The 20,715-nt window shown below is 46.4% G+C and overlaps 1 protein-coding gene across 1 annotated transcript; it reads right to left on the minus strand.

The window, feature by feature from the left end:
* Positions 1 to 355: 355 nt before the first annotated feature.
* On the minus strand, positions 356 to 20,338 carry Mcm3 (minichromosome maintenance complex component 3). The gene is made up of 17 exons (XM_038342560.1): positions 20,162 to 20,338; positions 17,653 to 17,765; positions 17,065 to 17,273; positions 16,461 to 16,591; positions 13,769 to 14,007; positions 13,267 to 13,375; positions 12,468 to 12,621; positions 12,008 to 12,139; positions 11,266 to 11,474; positions 9,931 to 10,105; positions 9,495 to 9,621; positions 8,228 to 8,378; positions 4,276 to 4,416; positions 3,305 to 3,408; positions 2,802 to 2,863; positions 2,333 to 2,402; positions 356 to 1,004 (listed from the first exon to the last, which is right to left on the minus strand). The coding sequence occupies exons 1-17, from the start codon at positions 20,237 to 20,239 to the stop codon at positions 806 to 808; spliced, it is 2,403 nt and encodes an 800-aa protein (XP_038198488.1). The 5' UTR covers positions 20,240 to 20,338; the 3' UTR covers positions 356 to 805.
* Between the last annotated feature and the right edge of the window lie 377 nt (positions 20,339 to 20,715).

Raw genomic sequence — 20,715 nt, forward strand, 5'->3', positions numbered from 1 at the left:
GTATTTTTCAAGACAGGGTCTCTCTTTGTAGCCCTGGCTGTCCTAGAACTCACTCTATTGACCAGGTTGGTCAGCATATGATTTCATTTGGAATGTTTTTATAATGGAGTTAAAAAGAAAAAAAAAATCTTCAAGGAGGCCGGGGCCTAAGAGACAGCTCAGAGGGTAAAGGTGCCTGCTGCCAAGACTGGTACCCGACTTGGATCCCTAGGATCAAAAGGTAGATGAGAACCAACACACAGGAGATGCCCACTGACCCCCCCCCCCCACATCCCAGCTCCAACACACACACATTATTTTTAAAGCACAGAATACAAAGTCCACATGTATAAAATAGTTATATTTACTCGGTGTCAATATCTCGGATACTTAGGTCAACAATATATCTTACGTTTTAGTCTAATTTGACTGCAAAGAAAGCTTTCTCCAATCCACCTTTGTGATCTGCTCGAGCCGCTCTGGCACACAGACCTCAAGGCTTGTCCTAGACTAAAGTGCTTGCGGGTGGCGGAGGAATTAAAAACACAAGCAATAAACACAGAAAACAGTTGTGCCCCCAAACCCAACAAGTCCTGAAATAACTTTCCATTGTTTAAGGCTGGAAGGTGTGTGACCAGGCCTTTCCTGGCCTGGCCACCCTCTCCCAGCTCTAGCCCACAGCAGCGGCCATTCTCAGAGCATCCACCTGACAGCCTCATCATGCACGTTCCGCAGCTTCCTTCCATCACTAAACAGTTACTGGAGAATGGAGACAAAGGCGGGGACAGGGCAGTCCTTGGCATGAGCGACTTCAGACATGCCCTGCTCAGATAAGGAAGATGATGCCCTCAGACACCATGACCTGGTTGTCATCCTGCATTCTGCTCAGTGATGCCTGGATCTCCTCTGAGGAGAAGGGCTCTTCTCTATCCCGATTGATGGATTCTGTGAGGTGGCTCATGCCTACAGACTGCGCGTGAGCTTCTCGGAACACATCCAAGAGGGCCGCCTTGAAAGCCTTCAACCTGCCCAAGAGAGGAAAACCATAAGCAGAGAAGCCGGGCAAACTGCAGCACCTATGCAACAGCAGCACTAAGGAAGCTGAGGCTGGAGGAACCCTAAATTCACAAGCAGTCTGTACCACATGGTGAGACCAAGTCTTAAACAAAATGGTCGTACACAAACCTGAAGCCTAAGGCAAGCTTAGATATGAAGCATTAACGTTAGTGTTCTCCCAACAGTCTAAGCATCTCTCTTTAAAGCTAACCTACACCGCTCACAGAGCTTCCTGCAAGTCGAGCATGAGGGGGCCGGTGAAGCCTGGAGGTTGTTAAAGAGACCAAATCCTGAACACAGCACAGTAGATCGGCTGGCACAGTATCTGAGGGACAGTTTATTTATGGTAGTTAAAGAGGCCCACACCTCTCCGCCAGTCTAGGAACCTTACCAAGCCTCACGAGTGTGCCGTGCAACAAACCTAAGTATGTTTCACCGTAAATGGCAGTGACAAGGAGCCACCTCAATGCTATATATTACCAGACAGTGGTGGCGCACACTTGGGGGGCAAAGCCAGACTGATCTATGTGAGTTCGAGACCAGCCTGGTCTACAAAGTGAATTCCAGGACAGCCAGGGCTGTGAAATCCTGTCTTAAAACAAACAAAAATATCTATGTATCAAACTAGGTGAGGGGGCACATGCCTTTTAAGCACTCAGGATGCAGGGGAAGGGAGATCTTTGAGTTTATAACAGTCTGCTTTGTATAGTGAAGTGTTTTTAAAAAACCAAAGACTCTACACACAGCACCCCCTGGAAATCTGAGTTGACCCACAAAGCACAGGGTTCAGTTTCTGGAGCATGGAATTACAACTGGTTTTAGTGTTCCTCTCTAAATATTTTTCTACATTAGACTGCATGGTGCTCTGTATCTTCTAAAAAAAATAGCCTTAGCTATGGAGTTTCTTTGGTGTCCAATAAACATTAAATTTCAAGGGGAAAATATTTTTCGAAGACCTAGTGAAAATCTGTGTCAAATCAAATAGATACAATTAAAAAAAATAGAAGCCGCCAAAGCTAAGATACAAATCAAAATTTGTCCTTGGTGAATTAAGCTACTTCTTGATTTAAAAGTAACAACTCAATTTCCACAATGAAAGGACAGAAAACCAGCCGAGAACTGCAACTGTCGCAGGCGTTCAGACACTGGCCTGACTTTGTGAGCCTGGCCTCAGTGGAGCAGTGGAGTGTTGTAAAGCCCTTGGGGTTCTAGCTCAGCTCTACAGAGGCGGCTGGCACTCTGCCTGGAAGCTGGTCCCCCATCAGCAGGAATTCCCAAGCACGAGCAGATGACTCACCTGGACTCGCTCAGCTCCACTTTCTGGGATTCCGTGGTCTCCTGAGAATCATCTGTCTTCGGAGTGTACACTTCAGGGGAGCAATGCAGGGGTAGGGCAGACAGCAAGGTGAAGCCATTTCCACCAACACTGAGAAGCTATACCCTCCCTGTCTTTCTGCCTCCCATGGTTCTTACAGGGCCGGGCAGGATAATAAATACAGGGAAATCCCCCATGGGTAGAGGAACAGAGTGAAGCAGGAGACCCTCAATGCATTATCCGGGATGCTTAAACCAGCCACGGCAAACGGTCATATAAAATAAAGGAAGCCAACAGCTAAGTCAAGCTTCTTAAGTTTGCACTGGGTTTCCCAAGGCTCTCTTGAGACAAATGTGCTGGTCACAGGGTCTATGGAAAGTCAATGAGAGCTCACAAGAAAAGGCAGCACAAACCGCAGCTGGCATGGTCACGAGGCATGCTCACTACTCACCTTGAGGCATTTCCTTCTCGGCTTCACTGAAGTCGTAAGGGTCCGTGGCATCGGTCTTCCTCCTGAAATAACCGTAGCAGTCAAGAAACTGACACGGCTTCAGGGGGCTCCATTTTGGGGCTCTGACCACACGCACGCCAGAACAATGCACAATCAACAAGAAACATCTGAATCACTCAGGCCTGACCAAACCACTGCATTTCCTGAAAGACATTCTCTAGGCCCTGCTACCCAGTGCTCTGGGTCCCTGATACCAGCCTAATAAATGATTGTGCAGGAGGGAAAAATTGCCTTAAGAACACCTGATGACCTAATGATGGCATCACTTCTGCTACTCAGCATCCCTTATAGGAAGCCATCCAAAACAACACAGAGGCTCTCCTCCCACTCCTATGCCCAACCACCGTCCTCTGCAAACCCTGCAGGGCCGTGAGGAACCGCCGCCAAGCAGACTCTCTCCACCCTGACAGCTTCTCGTCTCACTTCTCATGGCCCCACCGTACCTCTTCTGCTTCTGTTCGGCGTCTTCCTGACTCTTCTCCTCTCCATCTTCCGGGTCTGACTCATCCTCACTTGGCTTCTTACGTTTCTTCTCCTTCTCCAGAACCTAAAACCAAACCAATGGACGTCACTGGTGCAAAACTCAGTAAGGAACCTTGAGTCTCTTCTGTATCCCTAGTAGAATTGACTTCCAAGTTTCTAAAACTTCTCTCTCTGTCCTCCCCGTGCACATCCCCGGACCAGAGGCAGGGAAGCTTCTCAGCCACCTTTCACCAACACCGGGAAGCCTGTCACAGCAGGTACCAGGTTCACCGAGTAAAAAGGCATGTCTGGGGGGTGTCCAAATCATTACGGTCTTTATAGACCAGGTATCTAGTTGAAATTCAACACAGCTCCCGACTTTGTAAGGAGAGAGAAACAAGAAAAGCATGGCAGAACCACAGCTGCTATAAACCTCCGAGGTCTACAGCTCTTCAGATGAGCAGTAGCAACGGTGACAAGGCTCACCTTCTTTACCTTACTTCCTCCCCCTTTATTAAAAATAAATTTTTTTCCACAAAATATATCCTAATTATAGTTTCCCTTCCCTCTGCTCCTCCCAGTTTCTCCCCACCTCCCTCCCTCCCAACCAGATCCACTCTGTCTCTCACAAGAACAGGCTTCTAAGAGATAAACAAAATAAAATATAACAAGCCATCATACTGAAGTTGGACAGGGCAAAGCAACAGAAGGAAGAGTTTCCTAGAAAAGGTCCGTGAATCCGAGACTCGGGAGTCCTATAAAAACACTACACTGAGAGCTGTGACACACACAGACCCTGGTGCAGACCCTTGCAGGCCCTGTGCTTGCTGCTTCAGTCTCTGGGAGCTCGCATGCCCTTTGCAGGGCTGGTTTAGAGGCCCCGTTCTCCAGCTGTCCTCCATCCCCTCGGGCTTACACTTCCTCCTCCTCCGAGGGCTCCCTGAAGGCTCACCTTCTTGAAGTAAGCATACTGAACCAGCTCCACAGCTTCCTCTGCGTCCTGCAGCTCCACGGTCTTGCTCATACGGGCCTTCGCATGGGCTGTGGCCAGCCGGATCAGCGTTTCCAGTGTTCGTGCCGTAACTGGAGATGTCTAGGGAAGGAAACAGGAGGGACTTGGAGTTACTTCTGAGGGAACGCGTCATTCTCACTGCACAAAAGAAAGAAGGCTCTACCAGAATGCTCAGAAAGTCCCAGGTCTGTCTTCTCTACAGGTGGGCACAACTTAAAGTTCGGAAAGTCGCCGGAACCCCACTAACGCCCTCAGTCCCATCAGTTTCTCCCTCCAGTGAGCAGAGAAGGCAGAGTCACGGCTGCCCAACATGCTGAGAACAAGAGGCCGCTGAGTGCTCCGCCCCAGATGACATTTCCACCACCCCGTCAGGTGCAGGGAACAGTAGAACAGAGTAAGAAAAATAAAAGGATCGGAAGACCAGCAGCAGAGCTGTGAATGCCATCTTCTGGATATGACAACAGACACTACGACCACAAGCTCCCAGTGCGGATGCCTGCACTGCGTCTACCAGCCTGGGCCACCGACAGCAAGGCACAGATGCGGGTTCTCAAGAGGCCCTCCTCACTACTGAACTGCTTGTCACCAGTAGATTCAAGGATGGAAAGTTACTGTTTTCGTGTGTCTGTTCACTGGCGACCCCTCAGGTATCAAAGGATAGTTGCAATCACACAGATAATCCTGGTTAAACTAGGTGGGAAGCATCAACAAGACACCGCTAGGGCAGAGGGAGAGCGTGGCAAGGGTGTGAGATAAGAAAAGAAGTAAGCAGAGCACATTATACACGTGCATGAGATTGTCAAGAACTAAATTAATTTAAAAAAATTCAGAAAGGTAAGAAAAAATAGTAGTTGGACGATGAAGGTCATGCCTTTTATCCCAGCACTCGTGTGGCAGAGGCAGGTGGATCTCTGTGAGCTCGAGGCCAGCCTGGTCTCCAAGAGCTAGTTCCAGGACAGCTAGGCCAGAGAAACTCTGTCTCTGGAAAAAAAGAAAAAAGAAAAATGGCCAAGTAGTAATATTTTATTTGTATTTATTTTTTATTTATTTTTTATTTATTTTTTATTTATTTTTTTTTTTTGGTTTTTCAAGACAGAGTTTCTCTGTGGCTTTGGAGCCTGTCCTGGAACTAGCTCTTGTAGACCAGGCTGGCCTCGAACTCAGAGATCCGCCTGCCTCTGCCTCACGAGTGCTGGGATTAAAGGCGTGCGCCACCACCGCCCGGCTCTATTTGTATTTTAATAAATAAAGCTTGCCTGAAGTTAAAAGAGTAAATATCCCCACAGATCAGCCTTGCAGATTAGGCAGTGGTGACACACATCTTCAATCCCAGTAGTCATGCAAGTTTGCCACAGAAACCAGGCGGTAGTGGTGCACACCTTTAATTTCAGCACTAGAGAGTAATATAAAATGAGGGGTCTCACAGTCTCCTTCTGAGAGCCCTGGAGGCAGGATCGCCATTTTGAACTGAGGTAGAGGTAAGAGCCTGTGGCTAGCTGTTTTGCTTTTGTGACCTCCAAGCTGAACTCCAGTATCTGTCCGTGGGTTTTTATTAATCATGCTACAGAAACCAAGTTAGAGTATTCAGGGAGGGAGGAAAGGTGAAAGAAAGGAAGGAACTAGCCATCCTGCAACTGACAAAAAAAACAGAGAGCACAAAAGCAAAGCAAAGTGAGGAAAAAGAAAGTGCAGGCCCACAATGCACGGGGGGACACGACCGCTGAGTACATTCTGTAAGCCGCTCCTCTTAACTCTACAGAGGAGGATATGGGAATCAAAGACCTGAATCTGTCAAAGGCCGCACGGAGGTGGCCACCTGTGTGAAAGCAGAGCTCCGAGGACAGGCTACTGTGAGTCGTTAGTCTCACTTTCAGAAAGAGCCCGATGCATTCCTGCCACACGGCTCATGGGGAGGCTGCAAACCAAAGTGGGTGCTGGTGTCCTCTCTAGCTGCTATTCCTTGAATAGGATCGTTGGCCTGATGAATCACACTGTGCTTACTTTAAGTTTCAGGGCATTCAAATGAGTCCTGATATTAGCCAGCCTTCTTGTTACGGACAAGGGGACTGGCCTGAGCAGTGAAGGATACGTGCCAAGGCTGCAGACCAGCTGCAGAGCTCTGACAGGCACAGGGTCACACTCTAGCACACGGCCTTGTTTCCCATTACGCACACGTTCAGTGCAATCTGCTATGCAGCTCACTTCTACTTTTGGATCATCTTCTGTCCAATTCCCACCCACGCCAATCTTCCTAAGCAAATCTACAAGTGCCTGAATGCATTCAAGTGGAACACCATGAGCTCGGAGATTAGACACTCCAAGATCCAATTTTGTGACCTAAGAGTCTGGTGAAATCTTCATGTGCACTAACAGAGCTAGACAATCCCACCCGAGGGATAAACCAGGACAACATACTGACAATAGCACTCAATTCTTGCTCCAGTGAGCAGGTCCTCGACACAGACGCACTGAAACTGTTCCTACACGGGGAAGAGTGGGGCTAAAGAAACGGAGCTATTTAGTATGGAAACAAGTGACCTGTGATCCCTAGGGAACCCACGGGGAGAGCCGTGGGAGAGCAGGTTTAAGCTAAGTGAGAACTTGTTCTAAGACACAGTGATGTCCTGAGCATCTATCGCAGGCAGAGGGGGGAGGGAAGTACCAACAGAACCCAGAGACAGAACACGTATTAGGGGACAGTTAGGCAATCTCAAAGTCTGTCATAGAAGCGGGGTTTTGAACTGTGGACTCTCTCCTTTTAGTCCTGTATGAACTATATTGTCCATGGAAGATGCAGATATAGTCAAGGGCCGCTCTACTGCTCTGAATCACGGCGCTCAACGTCTAGCTATTCGGAGCATCGCTGACATTCATACCCCTCTAGAGACTTTCATTAGCAAACCCACTTCTCTTCACATCTGGACTCAAAATAGCCCTTCACGCCCATGCTTTTCTAACTACCACACCAGGTACATGATAAACATATGATCTTCCTCTCTACCTTTCTGCCTCCTCCTCAAGCCTGAACCCTCAGTTCCCTTCCCCCTGCATGTGAGAATGGAGAGAGGTCACTCCCTGGAATCTAGCTACGGCTCACTGGGGGAGATTCTTACATCTGCGATGAAGGGGAAGCCCAGCCAATCACCTTGTTTGTAAGGCATGTCCCCCTTAGGCTAATATTTACTTATAAAATCTTTCGGGAGGCCCGCCTGATCCAAGGTTCCAGCGAGGAGCACAGAAAAACAAAGAGCAGGCAGGCGGCTGGCACGCAGGATTTTATAAGTAAGTATTAGCCTAAGGGGGACACGCCTTACAAACAAGGTGATTGGCTGGGCTTCCCCTTCACTGCGGTCTTGGTTTTCACCTTCTCCAGAAAACAGATAATTAAATGTGTGTTAACAAAGCTCTTCAGACTAGGAAGGACAGTCAAGTTAAAAATCCCAGGTTCTGAAAAGGAATGTGGCTGGGTAGTGGTGGTGGCAGCACACACCTCTAATCCCAGCACTTGGGAGGCAGAGGTGGGTGGATCTCTGTGAGTTAGAGGCCTGCCTGATCTACAGAGAAAGTTCCAGGACAGCCAGGGATACAAAGAGAAACCTTGTCTTGAAACACAAACATATTTTGGAGGCTAGAGAGATGGCTCAGTGGTTAAGAATGCTGGACACTCTTTCAGAGGGCCCAGGTTCAATTCCCAGCATCCACGTGGCTCACAACTGTCTCTAACTCCAGTTTCCACACCCAGACATACATGCAGATTAAAGGAAAAACACCAATGTACATAAAATGAAAATAAATTATTAAAAAAAAAGAACTCCCCACGTTCCCAGAGAGCAGGATCTCCTGACCTCACATTCTAGGAGGCCCTCGGGACCACAACTCCCTGTGCACTCACCCGGGCAGTGTCTGAGCTCATGCTGTCCTGACTGCGCAGGCGCGAGTATTCTTCTGCAATGTAGGCTGCAGACTCTGGTGTCAGGACGGGCTTGATGATTTTGGCCACGTGGATGTATTTCTTCATGAAAGCTGCACTCACCATCTTCTCCCTGGATCCAAGAGAATGCATGTCATTTTCCTAAGCCATCTTGGGCAATGGTTTCAGCTCTCAGAGAAGGCAAGGACCAATGGCAGTGCAGAGATGAAGCCCAGAGCCCACCACCATAGCAGGGGACACACACAAAGCATTTCAAGCATCGTCTGTTCAACCTCCGGTGTTATTTGTAACTCGGGTAATCTAGGGAAGAAGACATTCTGGTATTACAAGTCTTATTTATTTCTTTATTTATTTCTTTATTTATTTCTTTATTGAGATTGATTTTAATGGTATGTGCATGGAGTTTCGCCTGCATGTATGTCTGTGCACCCTGTGTGTGCCTGTGTCCATGGAGGCCAGAAGAGAATCCCCTGAAACTGGAGTTACAGACCATCGTAACTCCTGGGTGCCAGGAAGTGAACATAGGTCCTCTGGAACTGCCTTTGTCCACTGTATCACCTCTCCAGACCCTTGACCCCCCATTTTTGGAAACAGTATCACTATCTAGCAATAGCTGGCCTGAAACTCAATTGTGGAATTGGGCTGGCCTCGAACTCACAGAAATCCACCTATCTATCTCCTGAGTGCTGAGATTAAAAGTATGTACCACCACACCTGACACCAGCCACATTTTGTAGGTGGGAATACTTGCTCAAGAGGAAAAAAAAAGGCCACTCAAATTCAGCACAATTATGCTTCTTTCTTTCTACAGCATGGCCAAAGAGAGCTACCGGAGTTCACATTTACTCTGAGGCCCAATCAAATCTCTTCTACTCAAATTCACTCTCCATGACTGATTGCTACCTACTAACAGTCACCAAAAACTACCACAAAAACAAGAGGGCACCTAAGAGAACACCATTAGCACTTGGGCATATTGTCAAAAACAATTTTGAGTCAGGTTATCTGTAGTCCAGGCTAGTTCCAAATTGAATGCTGAGACTGTAAGTGTGAACCATGTCTGGCTCTGTCAAAACTTGCTATCTCAGGAAAGATCTGACCCTGAGCTAAATCACCCCAGACAGATGCAAGGCAACTGGCTAAGACAGTTTACCTGCAGACCCAGAAAAGAAAACCTAGTATGTCAACAGCTCAGGTTCTCTTAAGAGAAGTTAAGAGGGGTGCTCACTTTTTCTTCTTGCTCCCATGTAGAAGCTTGTCATGCTTCTCGTAAATCTGGGTATCTTGCTGGTCATCCTGGACAAAGTCAGGATCATCTGTGGCCAGGATATCCACTGAACTACCCAATGGCAAAGCTAGGAAACACAATTTGAGAAAAAGGAGATCAAGGAGTTTCAGCCAAGTGAACTCGCCAAAGACCCCGGAGGAAACAAGACATGTGGTCCTCACAAATCAGAAGACACCCAGAAGATGCTAAGAAATACAGCGAATCCAAAATGAACAGACACTTAACCACAGTGAGCGGGAAAGTTAAGGGGAGACGGACAGAGACGTTAACCCAGCACAGAACGGCCAAAGCCCTGGGGCTGGGCCAAAGGTATGGGGAGGGGGGGAATCTGTCAGGCCCTCTTCCACCAGCCACTCATGCTATTCCACATTCTCACCATCACCATCCTGCTCCCCTGGGGCTCTGTACTGGTGCATCCTAAGGACATGGTCTGAGATTTCCCGATCCTGCTCAGGATCCATCTGATCCAGCATGATGAAGAGCAGGTCAAATCGTGACAGCAGCGAATCCTGCAGCCCAATGTTCTCCATAGGAGTCTTATACTGATCATACTGGAGTACACAAGAAGAGAATCAGGAAGAGGTGACATCAGTAGGAAGGACATCAAGGGCAAATCAATCTGGGGGTGGGAATGTAAGGCTAGGCCACATAAAATACAAACTGGAATATAAGCTCAGTGGTAGAGTCCTTCTCTAGCATGTGTGAGGTCCTGGGTTTGATCCTCAGGATCAGTGTATCAATACAGCTGGAGGGAAATGACTCCTCCTAGCTGTCCTCTGCTCTTCACATGCATGCTGCACACAAAACTAAATTTCTGTTCTGTTTTCGGACAGGTTTCTGTGTAGCCTGGCCATCCTGAAACTTACGATGCAGACAAGGACGACCTTGAATGCAGAGATCTGCCTGCCTCTGCCTCCTGAGTTCGAGGCCAGCCTGGTCTACACAGTTAAGTTCCAGGACAGCTAGGGCTACACAGAGACCCCATCCCGATAAACAAAATAAATAAATAAACATACACATACATCACAGCTTCCTTAACTATGGACTGAAAACCCAACATCAGGGGATTCACAAAACCTCTCCTCAGGAGCAGGTTTCTGGATGCAGGATGAGCAGGAGTTGATTGGAAACCAAGCATATGGGACTGTGAGCAGTCTCTTGACAGTGCTGGCTTCAGCGGCTCCATAACTTCAACACTCTTCTTCCCAGCACAAGTGTGCATCTCACTGCGTGTGCTGTCACGACTCCACACCAACACTGCCCCAAAGAGCACAGCTCAGATCGGAGAGCATTTAGGAGGTGGACTGCTATCACTGCACATGCAAAGTCTCTCTCCTAACATTAGAGAAGCATAACGACCTAATGACAGAAAATACTCTTGATGGTTTCCCAGTGTCAGCTGAATGGCGAGCCAGCAGCCAAAAAGCAAAATCCAGGTTCACCCCCAGACCCTATGTCAAAAACTCAGGTGGAGAATGATAGAGGAAGACACCCAACATTGACCTCTGGCCTATGACCATGTATGCACAGACATGCATACACAAGTTATTCTGTTATACAGAACTGGGAAGAATGACTGCTATAATCCAAGGACCGTTAACAAGACGAGTTGTTTTTGATTTACTATTCCCCTATAATAAACTTCTCAGCCCAGGTATTAGGCAAAACCAAATTAATCCAAGAATAGAAATATAGGCCAGATTCCACTTACCCTGCCATAGACTGGATTGGCAGCTGCCAAAACACTGCAGCGGGCATTCAGCCGAGCATGAATGCCAGCCTTTGCAATAGTCACTCGACCCTGCTCCATCACCTCGTGGATGGCCGTACGATCCATATCAGACATTTTGTCAAACTCATCGATGCAAACAACTCCTCGGTCAGCCAGGACCATGGCACCAGCTTCCAGGCGACGCTCTCCTGGGAACAGAAGAGGTAAATGTACATGGCACGGTCTAAGTCAGAGGACAGAGAAAGATCCGGGTCTTTTTCCGAGGCACCTGTCACCACAGTGCGCGAGAACACAGTAAAGAGCCTCAGCTGTGGGACTTCACAGGAAACAGGCAGTGCTACTTCTGAGCCCCACCCTGAGTCTTGCTGAGCCCTCCCTCCCTCACAGGAGCCTCTCAGCTGCACTCGCTTTGCTCATCGCCCTCAGAGACAGCCAACCAAAGCTCCTTTACTGCTCTTCAAGTCTTTCCCCCAATTTCATTTTTACCTTCCTCCTAAATTGTTTTCCCCTTTGCCATCATTCAAGCCATCTTCTAGAAGACATGTTCAGCAACAGAGCTCTAAAGCCTTCAATAATTGACCCACTTTGCCAGAGCATTTGGTCTTACAACACACCTCACTAAGCTTTCAAATAGTCTCAACACAAGCCAGCGCCCACAGCCAGCATGGAGAGTCTGCTCGCACTCATGCTGGGCGTCAGCCAGGAAGCCTCATGCCCTTACCTGTTTCCTGGTCTGTAGTGACAGCAGCCGTGAGACCCACTCCAGACGAGCCCCGGCCAGTGGTGGGAATGGCCCTGGGAGCGGTGCAAAGCACATACCGCAAAAGCTGGGACTTAGCAACAGAGGGGTCACCTACAGAACAAGGCAGTGGTGAATCTCGAGGGAAGTTCCCCACATACCCCAGCAAATTCTGCTTCTGCAGGACACTTCCTGGTCAAGTCCCACGGTAACCTGATGTTACTTCTTTTCCTTTTTCCCATTCTCAGAATGCAGTCTAGGTATAATACATCAAGAATTTCAGGGATCATTTTTAAAAACATCCATTTTAGCCTTCTGCACTTTGATGGAACTAAATATGATCAGCTGTAGAAGGTACAATCTTATATGCACATGTCTTTACAGCCTACTCCTCAAGGTAAAAAAGCCTCCTTATATATAAAACACATCCCCAGCACCATACCTATGAGGAGAATATTGATGTCTCCACGGATGTGGCTGCCATTTTCGAGCTCTCGTTCCACCCCTCCCAGAAGCAAACAGAGGATTGCCTTCTTGACATAGTCATGCCCATGAATGCTAGGAGCCAATGAGCGGGCCAATTGGTCAAATACATCCTACAGGAGGAAGAACCAGAATAAACAGCCTAGTGAGACCCATCGGGGTTTCTGGAGCCCACAGAAAATACAAACTTTTTATTTCAAAATAAAAAGTAAAAGCACAGATGATAGTGCACACAAGACAATCAGGAGTTCAGGGACACCCTGGGCTGCATGAGACTGTCTCCACAGGAGAACCAAACCAGGTATATGAAAGGCTCAATGGTACACTGATATTTTAACTCCTATACTCTTATTTGCATTAGGTTTAACTGGAGAGCCGAGCAGACAGAACAAGCATTACCAATCAAATGGCAAAAACACCCTTAACTTGCCAGTCGCAACAAAACTGGATGCTAGTAACAAATACTTCAGTAGAATATAAAATCCCACCTTCTTCCAGATGTAGCACAAAGATGGCCACACAGGACACAACACTTTTTTTTTTTTTTTTTTTTTTTTTTTTTTTGGTTTTTCGAGACAGGGTTTCTCTGTAGTTTTTTTAGAGCCTGTCCTGGAACTAGCTCTTGTAGACCAGGCTGGCCTCGAACTCACAGAGATCCGCCTGCCTCTGCCTCCCGAGTGCTGGGACTAAAGGCGTGCGCCACCACCGCCCGGCAGACACAACACTTTCAAACCAAACCCACACCACTCTTTACTGACCTTGGACCGGGTTTTACTGAACTTCTTGATCTTGGCTATGTCGTCGGCAGAGAATGCAGGCTGCACGTCCTTGCTCATCTGCTTCACATTGCAGGCAATCAGGACAGTCCTGCAGCACAGCAAGAGGAAGCCCACTGGACCCCAGCACCACTAAGAGCTCTTGGTCTACTAAACTAAACCAGAATGGGGGGGGGGGGTCCTAAACCTAGATGAGCTCTTTGTCCATGGGCCACAGTGAGGGTGGAATGCCCAACAAACAAGTGTGGATGGAAAGTAGGGGGGGTGGGACTCCTAGGCTAGGCTGGTCACAAGGCTCTTTTTGTGTCACCGGTGACCCCCATGTTTGGCCTAGGACGGCCAACATTCCCAGTGCTGTAATGAGAAGGAAGAGGTACTATAATCAGGCCATCTTACTAGCAGGCGGTGCACACTATCCACCAGTTAAGTACTGCTGGGACAGAAACTGCCAACGGTGCGGCGAACAGTCCACAGCAGATCCTACCTGAAGGTCCCTGAGGTGTAGCCGCCCTTCTTCCCTGGGAGGCAGCGGTAGGTCCCCACCACCTGAATCCTGTCACCAGGTTTCACTTTATCCACCAGGTCGTCGTCTAGAATGACATCCACGGAGCGAGGAAGCTGACCGGCGGGCGCCTTCTCCGGCATCTCCTGGATGGTGACGATCTGGTGGTCCTTGTAGACAGACAGGCCATACTCTGTCTCCAGGGGGTTGTTCTCCTCATCCTGAAGAAAAAAAAAGGCCACAGAAAAAGTCATTTCAGTCTTGTCTCAAAAATGTAGCATTCATCTAATGTGGAAAACATCTTTCGGAGAATCTGAAACTTTACCAGCTAGAATCATGATGAAAGTGTATGCATCTTACAGCTTTCCTAGCCTGATCCCTGAATTAGTAACAAACCAAGCAATGAAAGGGTCAGTTTTCACCAATGGGACCATGGCTGTACTAACACCTAAATCAAAATCCTGACTCCCCGTACTGATGCTGAATCTGTGATTACAATTTGATGCAGTTTTTCTTCTTTCTTCCTTTTTCTTTTTTCAAGACAAGGTTTCCCTGTGTAGACCTCACTGTCCTGGAACTCACTCTGGCCTTGAACTCAGAGATTCATCTGCCTCTGGCTCCTGAGTGCTGTGTGCACCACCATGTCCAACTCTGATGTAGTTTTTCCACTTCTAAGAAATACCCAAGAGAAATATGCACCAGAGCTATTGATTGCTTACAGCAGCACCATTTCTAGCAAGCAAAATGAAAGACTACCCATAGGTAAATACATGTGGCATAGTCACACAAAAGAAAACTGTGTTGACACACACTTGTGATCGATCATACACAATGTTACACCAAGGCTGCTCAACACAAGAGCACGTACACAGCAAAACAGGCAAAAGCAGCTGTTCGCAACCCGTGGCTTGTGAGCCCTTTGGGAGTAACAACCCTTTCACAGGGGTCACCTAAAACCAGGGGTCATCAGGAAAACACAGATTTTATATTGCAATTCATAACAGTAGCAAAATTACAGTTATGAAGCAGCAATGAAATAATTTTATATTTGGGGGTCACCACAATATGAGGAATTGTATTAAAGGGTTGTATCATCAGGAAGGATGAGAACCACTGGGCAAGAACACCTACTGTTAAGATACCAGGGTTACCAGGCATGGTGGTCTACATGCCTTTAATCCCAGCACTTCAAAGGCACAGGCAGGTGGCTCTCTCTGTGTTCAAGGCCAGCGTGGTCTACACAGTAAATTCCAGGACAGCCATGATTATGTAGACACCAGGATAGCACAGCCTTCAATAGGGACTTCTACTTGCTGGAAGGTTTGTTACTCACTTTACATGTTGGTTATATGAGCATATATAAAATAAAATATATTTTATATTTTTTATAAATATTTATATATTTATATCTGCTTATAAAATCTCAATGCACTTAAGAGTTTTTACATATATATGAAAACTATATATAATAGTTTATTAATACATGTATTATAATCATATAGCATAGCTATAATACATAATTATATATTATATCAATAAATGATTATTAATATATGATATGCAGTAATATTAATATTGCTGCATATTAATACAATTAATGTGTGGCAATATCAACCTGCTATAATTATACATTAATATATAATTATATTCGTTATGTATTGATTATAGTATATTAAGCTTTATTGTATATTATTATATTTTATGGTAGATTACATATTCGTGTTATAATTATATGCTATATAATATGCAGGTTATATATAATTATTACGATATATTAATATATACTAATCTTCCATAAAACACATTAAGGTGTGCTTCCATTATATGTGAAGTTCTGAAAACCACAAAAACCAAGGTGTGCTTACTGAGTGCTCACTATATGCCAGGGACTGTGCTACAACTTCATGTACTTATTATCAGCTTCTAAGAGCGAGTACTTTCTACTTCCCAGACAAAACTATTTCCTAAGAAGTATCCTGTGATTAAATGAGTATAGATATCAAGTAATCAATATTAATGATCTCTTGTCTCCCTAAGAAAGTTATCTTCAATTTTTCTCACCCTGAATACTCTCAAGAAAGCTTTTTACTGTCTTTTTCCTAAATCCACTGAAATATCAAAAGATTATACAATAGCATCAAATAATAGAAGCATTTTCCATTTTACTTTTAGAAAGCACATTATATAATTCTGTTACAACTCTGTTAAAATACCTGTCACCCAATGTTTCTCCTTTTCAGCCTTCTATAGTTCAACTTTTCTAAATTTTATTCTGTATGTGTGGAGATTAGGTTTGGCATCAGGTATCCTGTTTCAGCTAGGCTAGCCAGCTAACAAGGAAGCCTTTAGGAATATCTATCTCTTCTCTCCAAAGGCAGCTGGGTTAGCTGGCATTCATAGGTATGCCTGGCCTTTTACTTGGGTGCTGGAGATTTGAACCCAGGTCCTCATGCTCGCAGAACAAGTACCAACTAAGCCAACTCTCTAATCCCTAACTTTGGTGGGATTTCTATATTCAACTTTATCTTGTATCCCATCTGTCTTCAGAATTAATCCTATCTCACATTATCTACTTTTAGAACAAAGACCCCAGACATTCTACAACTACTGGAATCAAAACAGTCTTTTTTAGATTCCGAGCTCCCAAGGAAACCCAACTGGTGCATGTCCTCACCTTTGTGGGATAAACAGAACTGGACGGAAAAGCCACCAGAGTAGTGAGATCAGAGTAGCGTCGCTCTATGGTCTTTTTAGTAGCAGGACAGTAGTGAACACTGCGGACCACTTTGGGACGAACTAGAGAGCCTGGGAATGCAAAGGTATGTATAAAGTCACACAGTGGCAGACAAAGGAGGGATCTCAACCCATGCAACAACTTTACTGTGTTCTTCCAATTACGTTAACCTATTTCAATAACACTTGTCACTTATTCGTCTTCACATTTACACATAGGGTATCAGTGTAACCATGTAAAATTTAGTACCACTGATGTCAATTAAGGGACAGTTCGGGGCTGCACTAAGTTTGGAAGAGCCAGACTCTTCCAGCTTCGGAAACACACGGTTCTGCTACCACTGGTGGTCACTTCCAGTCCTGCCCCTCTCCCCCAATTGCTGTGGATCCTGAACTCCTCCACGTTCTACCATTTAATGCCAATGCTTCACTTTTCTGAATCTATAAGTTCCCCAGCCCCGCTACAACTCTTCCGGTTCCAGGACCTCCTAAATCTCTATCCTACCATTTCCTTAGGATCCTGGCACAGCCTTCAACCCACTCACATTTGGTAACAATGCCTTCCACACAGACCACACAGCTGAGGAAGCAGGAAGTGAGCGTCCGGGGAGAGACGTGCTTTGAGCCAAAGCTGCCTTCTAATCCTATGTAGAACTCCTCATACTGTTTGGCATAGGTAGCATCGATGGAGGCCACGAAGTCCTTCAAGGCCCTCTGGAAGGCAACCAGCTCCTCAAAGGCATTGTTCAGGAGGCTGCATAAAACCAAGACAAAAAGAACCATTAATTAGGCAGAGTTCAGGAAACTGACCCTCGAAACAAGAAGAAACAGTCTTAGGTCGTCGTGAGCAGTGAAAGAACACCCCATTTCTACTTTGTCCTGCTATTGTATAAGACTCAGGAAATACATCCGAACTGATGTTCACTTCAGTTCATCAAAAACATAAAAATAGTACTCAGCAAAACGTTGGAAGATGGGAGCACTAAAGAGCAAAATGTCTACCATCTCTCTGTGAGCCAAGGACAGCCATGCATTCCAGGTCCTTCCCAGGGAAAGCTGTTCCAGTCTAAACAAGACGATGCCTTTCTCAGCCAAAAGCAGGCTATTCCTCTGCAAACCCTGTTGCCACTCACCGGTTAGCCCTCTTTTCATTTTTCCTGCGCAGATCGTTCACACTGACAATCAGCCGGTACTGGTTGTCACTGATCAGCTCCCGAACCTTGTTCTGGTAAATTCCCTGGTCTTCCTGTGGAGCAATCATGACATATCAAAAACAGCTAGGCAAGTCAAAGTGTTTCAGAACAGCTGAAATTCAAAACCGGTGACTACCAATTTCTCTCTTTCATTCACTAGCCTCGATTTCACCAAAACCTATTAGGAGACTGGAAGAATCATAAAGTCAGTATGAGCCTAGGATACCCAGGGTCCCTTTCTGTAGGCTCTTGGTTTTCTTGGTAGCAAGCTTGGATTTCCAAAGTTTCCAGGAGGAGATACAAAGAGAAAAAGTTTTGTTTAGAACTCAGGTAGGGCACTGGAGGTAAACTGCAATTCCAACACTCAGGTATCTGAGGCAGGAGGATCACCACTGAGTTCAAGCGAGGTTACAGAGTAAGACTATTTCAAGAGCAACAACTAAAGGAACAAGCAAGCAAGGGTTTACAGCGAGAACCTGCAAAAACTGGTAGGGGCGACGGGGGGGGAGGTAGAGCCTTCAGTGAGAGTGAGGCTGGCCTGATTCTAAGAGCCAGCCAGCTCGGGATTCAGGGAAGTGTTAGAAGGTTCCTGGAAAGCGGTGGAAGTCAGAATGCAAGCGGGCTCAGCAATGGGGTCTACATTTGTGCCTAGAACTTGGGGTACTTAAGGACATATCTCACAAAGGAAGAGTATTTCTGAGGTTTTTTTTTTTTTTTTTGGTTTTTCGAGACAGGGTTTCTCTGTAGCTTTGGAGCCTGTCCTGGAACTAGCTCTTGGAGACCAGGCTGGCCTCAAACTCACAAAGATCCGCCTGCCCCTGTCTCCCGAGTGCTGGGATTAAAGGCGTGCACCACCAATGCCCGGCTTTCTGAGTTCTTATCCTTTGGTGTAAGTCTTCCCTAGGTTACAAAGGCTTCCCCCATCATGGGACAAGGTCTAGGCCTTTCTGGACAAGAAAAATACACCCACAGTCTACATCAATAGCGCATTAGTGACCATTCCATTTGTAAAGCCGTTACTGACGGGGAGATACTATTTTATGTCAGAAGATATCAACACTAAGCTATTCGAAAGTCCTAGTGGGGGCGTGGAAGCTACTGGAAGTTGACACCAGTGAAGATGATAATGAAAACCAATTATAAGGATGCCAGCATACTGGTACTCATACGTCTCAAACGGTTGCCAGGAAGCAAATGGCTGCATACAGCCCTTTCTTTCTGTCCAGCATCCCCTATCCCATGCTGTCATGATCAATATATGTTGATATTTTAATTGGGATTTAAAATGACTTACCTCTTAAAGAGCAGTAAGTGAAAAAAAAAACCTCGCTAATATGAAAATTTCGTTTTAAATTCTTGATGTTAACATGTCTGATTGCAGACTTATTTCAAAATCATGACGTATACTTCAAGTATACATAAAAATGTAAGTTAAGTACTCTTAAAATTCAACTTGAAATTGCTTTTCATTGATCGAGAAACTTTCAGTGTTCACCAACATCGTGTAGCTTTAACTCTGGGTTGCACAGCAACCTCACTTTACCTGCACATAAAATACTTTTGGTCTGACATCACGAAAGCAGCCAGACTGGTGGAAGTCTTTTTCCCCCAACAGCAACTCAATAACTACAATCTGAGCACTCTGAGCCAGTTGCCACAGCCCTCGGTGCACCCTGTGGGCAGTACCTCCTCCTCTCCATCCAATTGCTAAAATGGGCTTGACCATTTGTTGACACCAAACCTTGAGCAAGCTGGGTACTTGCGTGCAATTAGAGACAAACTCGAGGGTTTTGAAGGAAACTCTATGGACGAACCAAGAGAAGTTTCAAGAAGAATATGCAGCTCAGGGGAAGACTGCAAGCAAAGGGTCTTGGGGACCACCCACATCATCAAATAAAAACTAAAAATCATCTCCCATGGGAAAAATTCATTGACACATTTAGAAAAAAAAAGACATGAAAATAGAAGGAGATCAGCGGGAGCAAGGAAATGAAAGAGAGGAAGGGGGGTGATGAGAAGTGAATACAGTCAAAACGAATTATTTAAGAAATTTCAAAATGAAAGTCATATGTAAAACTAACTTATGCAAATTTAAGGCATGAAAAAATATTGTTTTGGAGGAATAATAGCAATAATTAGAAGAAAAGAAATCAGAAAGTTGCGCAGCAAAAAGAAGCACCAGAGACCATAACCCTCGGCAAAGATACCAGGGACTGAACCCTGTCAGCCAAGTTCAGGCTAGTTTCGGGAACCCCAGCCGCCGGGAGCAGGCTAACTACGGGGACCCCATCAGCTGGGCTGGGTCATCCGCGGTGACCCCAGCCACCGGGCACATGCTAACTACAGAAACCCCATCAGCCGGGCCGGGTCACCAGCAGACACCCGAGATGCCGGGCCGGGTCATGCGCGGCGTCCCCAGCACCAGCCAGGCCGGCCGCCCGAGCCTCACCTCGTCATCCAGGAAGTCCAAGTAGTCTCTCTGCGCCTCCCGCAGCTCCACGTCGTCCAGCACTACGGTGCCCGCCATGCCGCTGCCCCAAAATCACCAGCCGCCAAACAGTGCCGAAAAAACCCGCGTGACTCCGCTCTGGCGCGAAAACTTCCCAGGTTTTCCCGCCAAGGAAGTTTACGGTGGAGGGCGCAGAGAGCCGAAACGCGTGATGATTGGCTGATCTCTCTAATTTCCGGACCGCAACTGTCCAATAGCGAGGTTCTTCTTGTTCCGGCCTTCCCTTCGGTACCTGGATTGGAGAGGACTGGTCTCGCTTTCTCCGCCCTAATAGAAAGGTTGTCCAATGGAGCAGAGAGGAGATCAAGACCCGCCCCCCATCTTTGAGCAACAGGAAGCTTAGAAAGCACTGCATTCTGGGAGTTGTGGTCCCTCCACCATTTTTGACTGTAGGCCTTTTCCTCTTCTGGGAAGTTAGGATTTACTGAGGGTCCCAAGTTGGCACCCCATTGGACTTAGATTGAAAATAAAGTAAACTTTATAGAAAGAGTTTT

The sequence above is a fragment of the Arvicola amphibius genome, chromosome 9 (assembly GCF_903992535.2).
Source record: "Arvicola amphibius chromosome 9, mArvAmp1.2, whole genome shotgun sequence".
In the NCBI taxonomy this organism is placed as follows: domain Eukaryota; kingdom Metazoa; phylum Chordata; class Mammalia; order Rodentia; family Cricetidae; genus Arvicola; species Arvicola amphibius.

Coding starts and splice junctions, on each gene's coding strand:
- Mcm3 (XM_038342560.1), bottom strand. CDS start 20,239: ATGGCGGGCACCGTAGTGCTGGACGACGTGGAGCTGCGGGAGGCGCAG. Junction 17,766..20,161: donor TGGACTTCCTGGATGACGAG/GTGAGGCTCGGG, acceptor ATTGCTCCACAG/GAAGACCAGGGAATTTACCA. Junction 16,592..17,064: donor GGAAGGCATTGTTACCAAAT/GTGAGTGGGTTG, acceptor TTGCATTCCCAG/GCTCTCTAGTTCGTCCCAAA.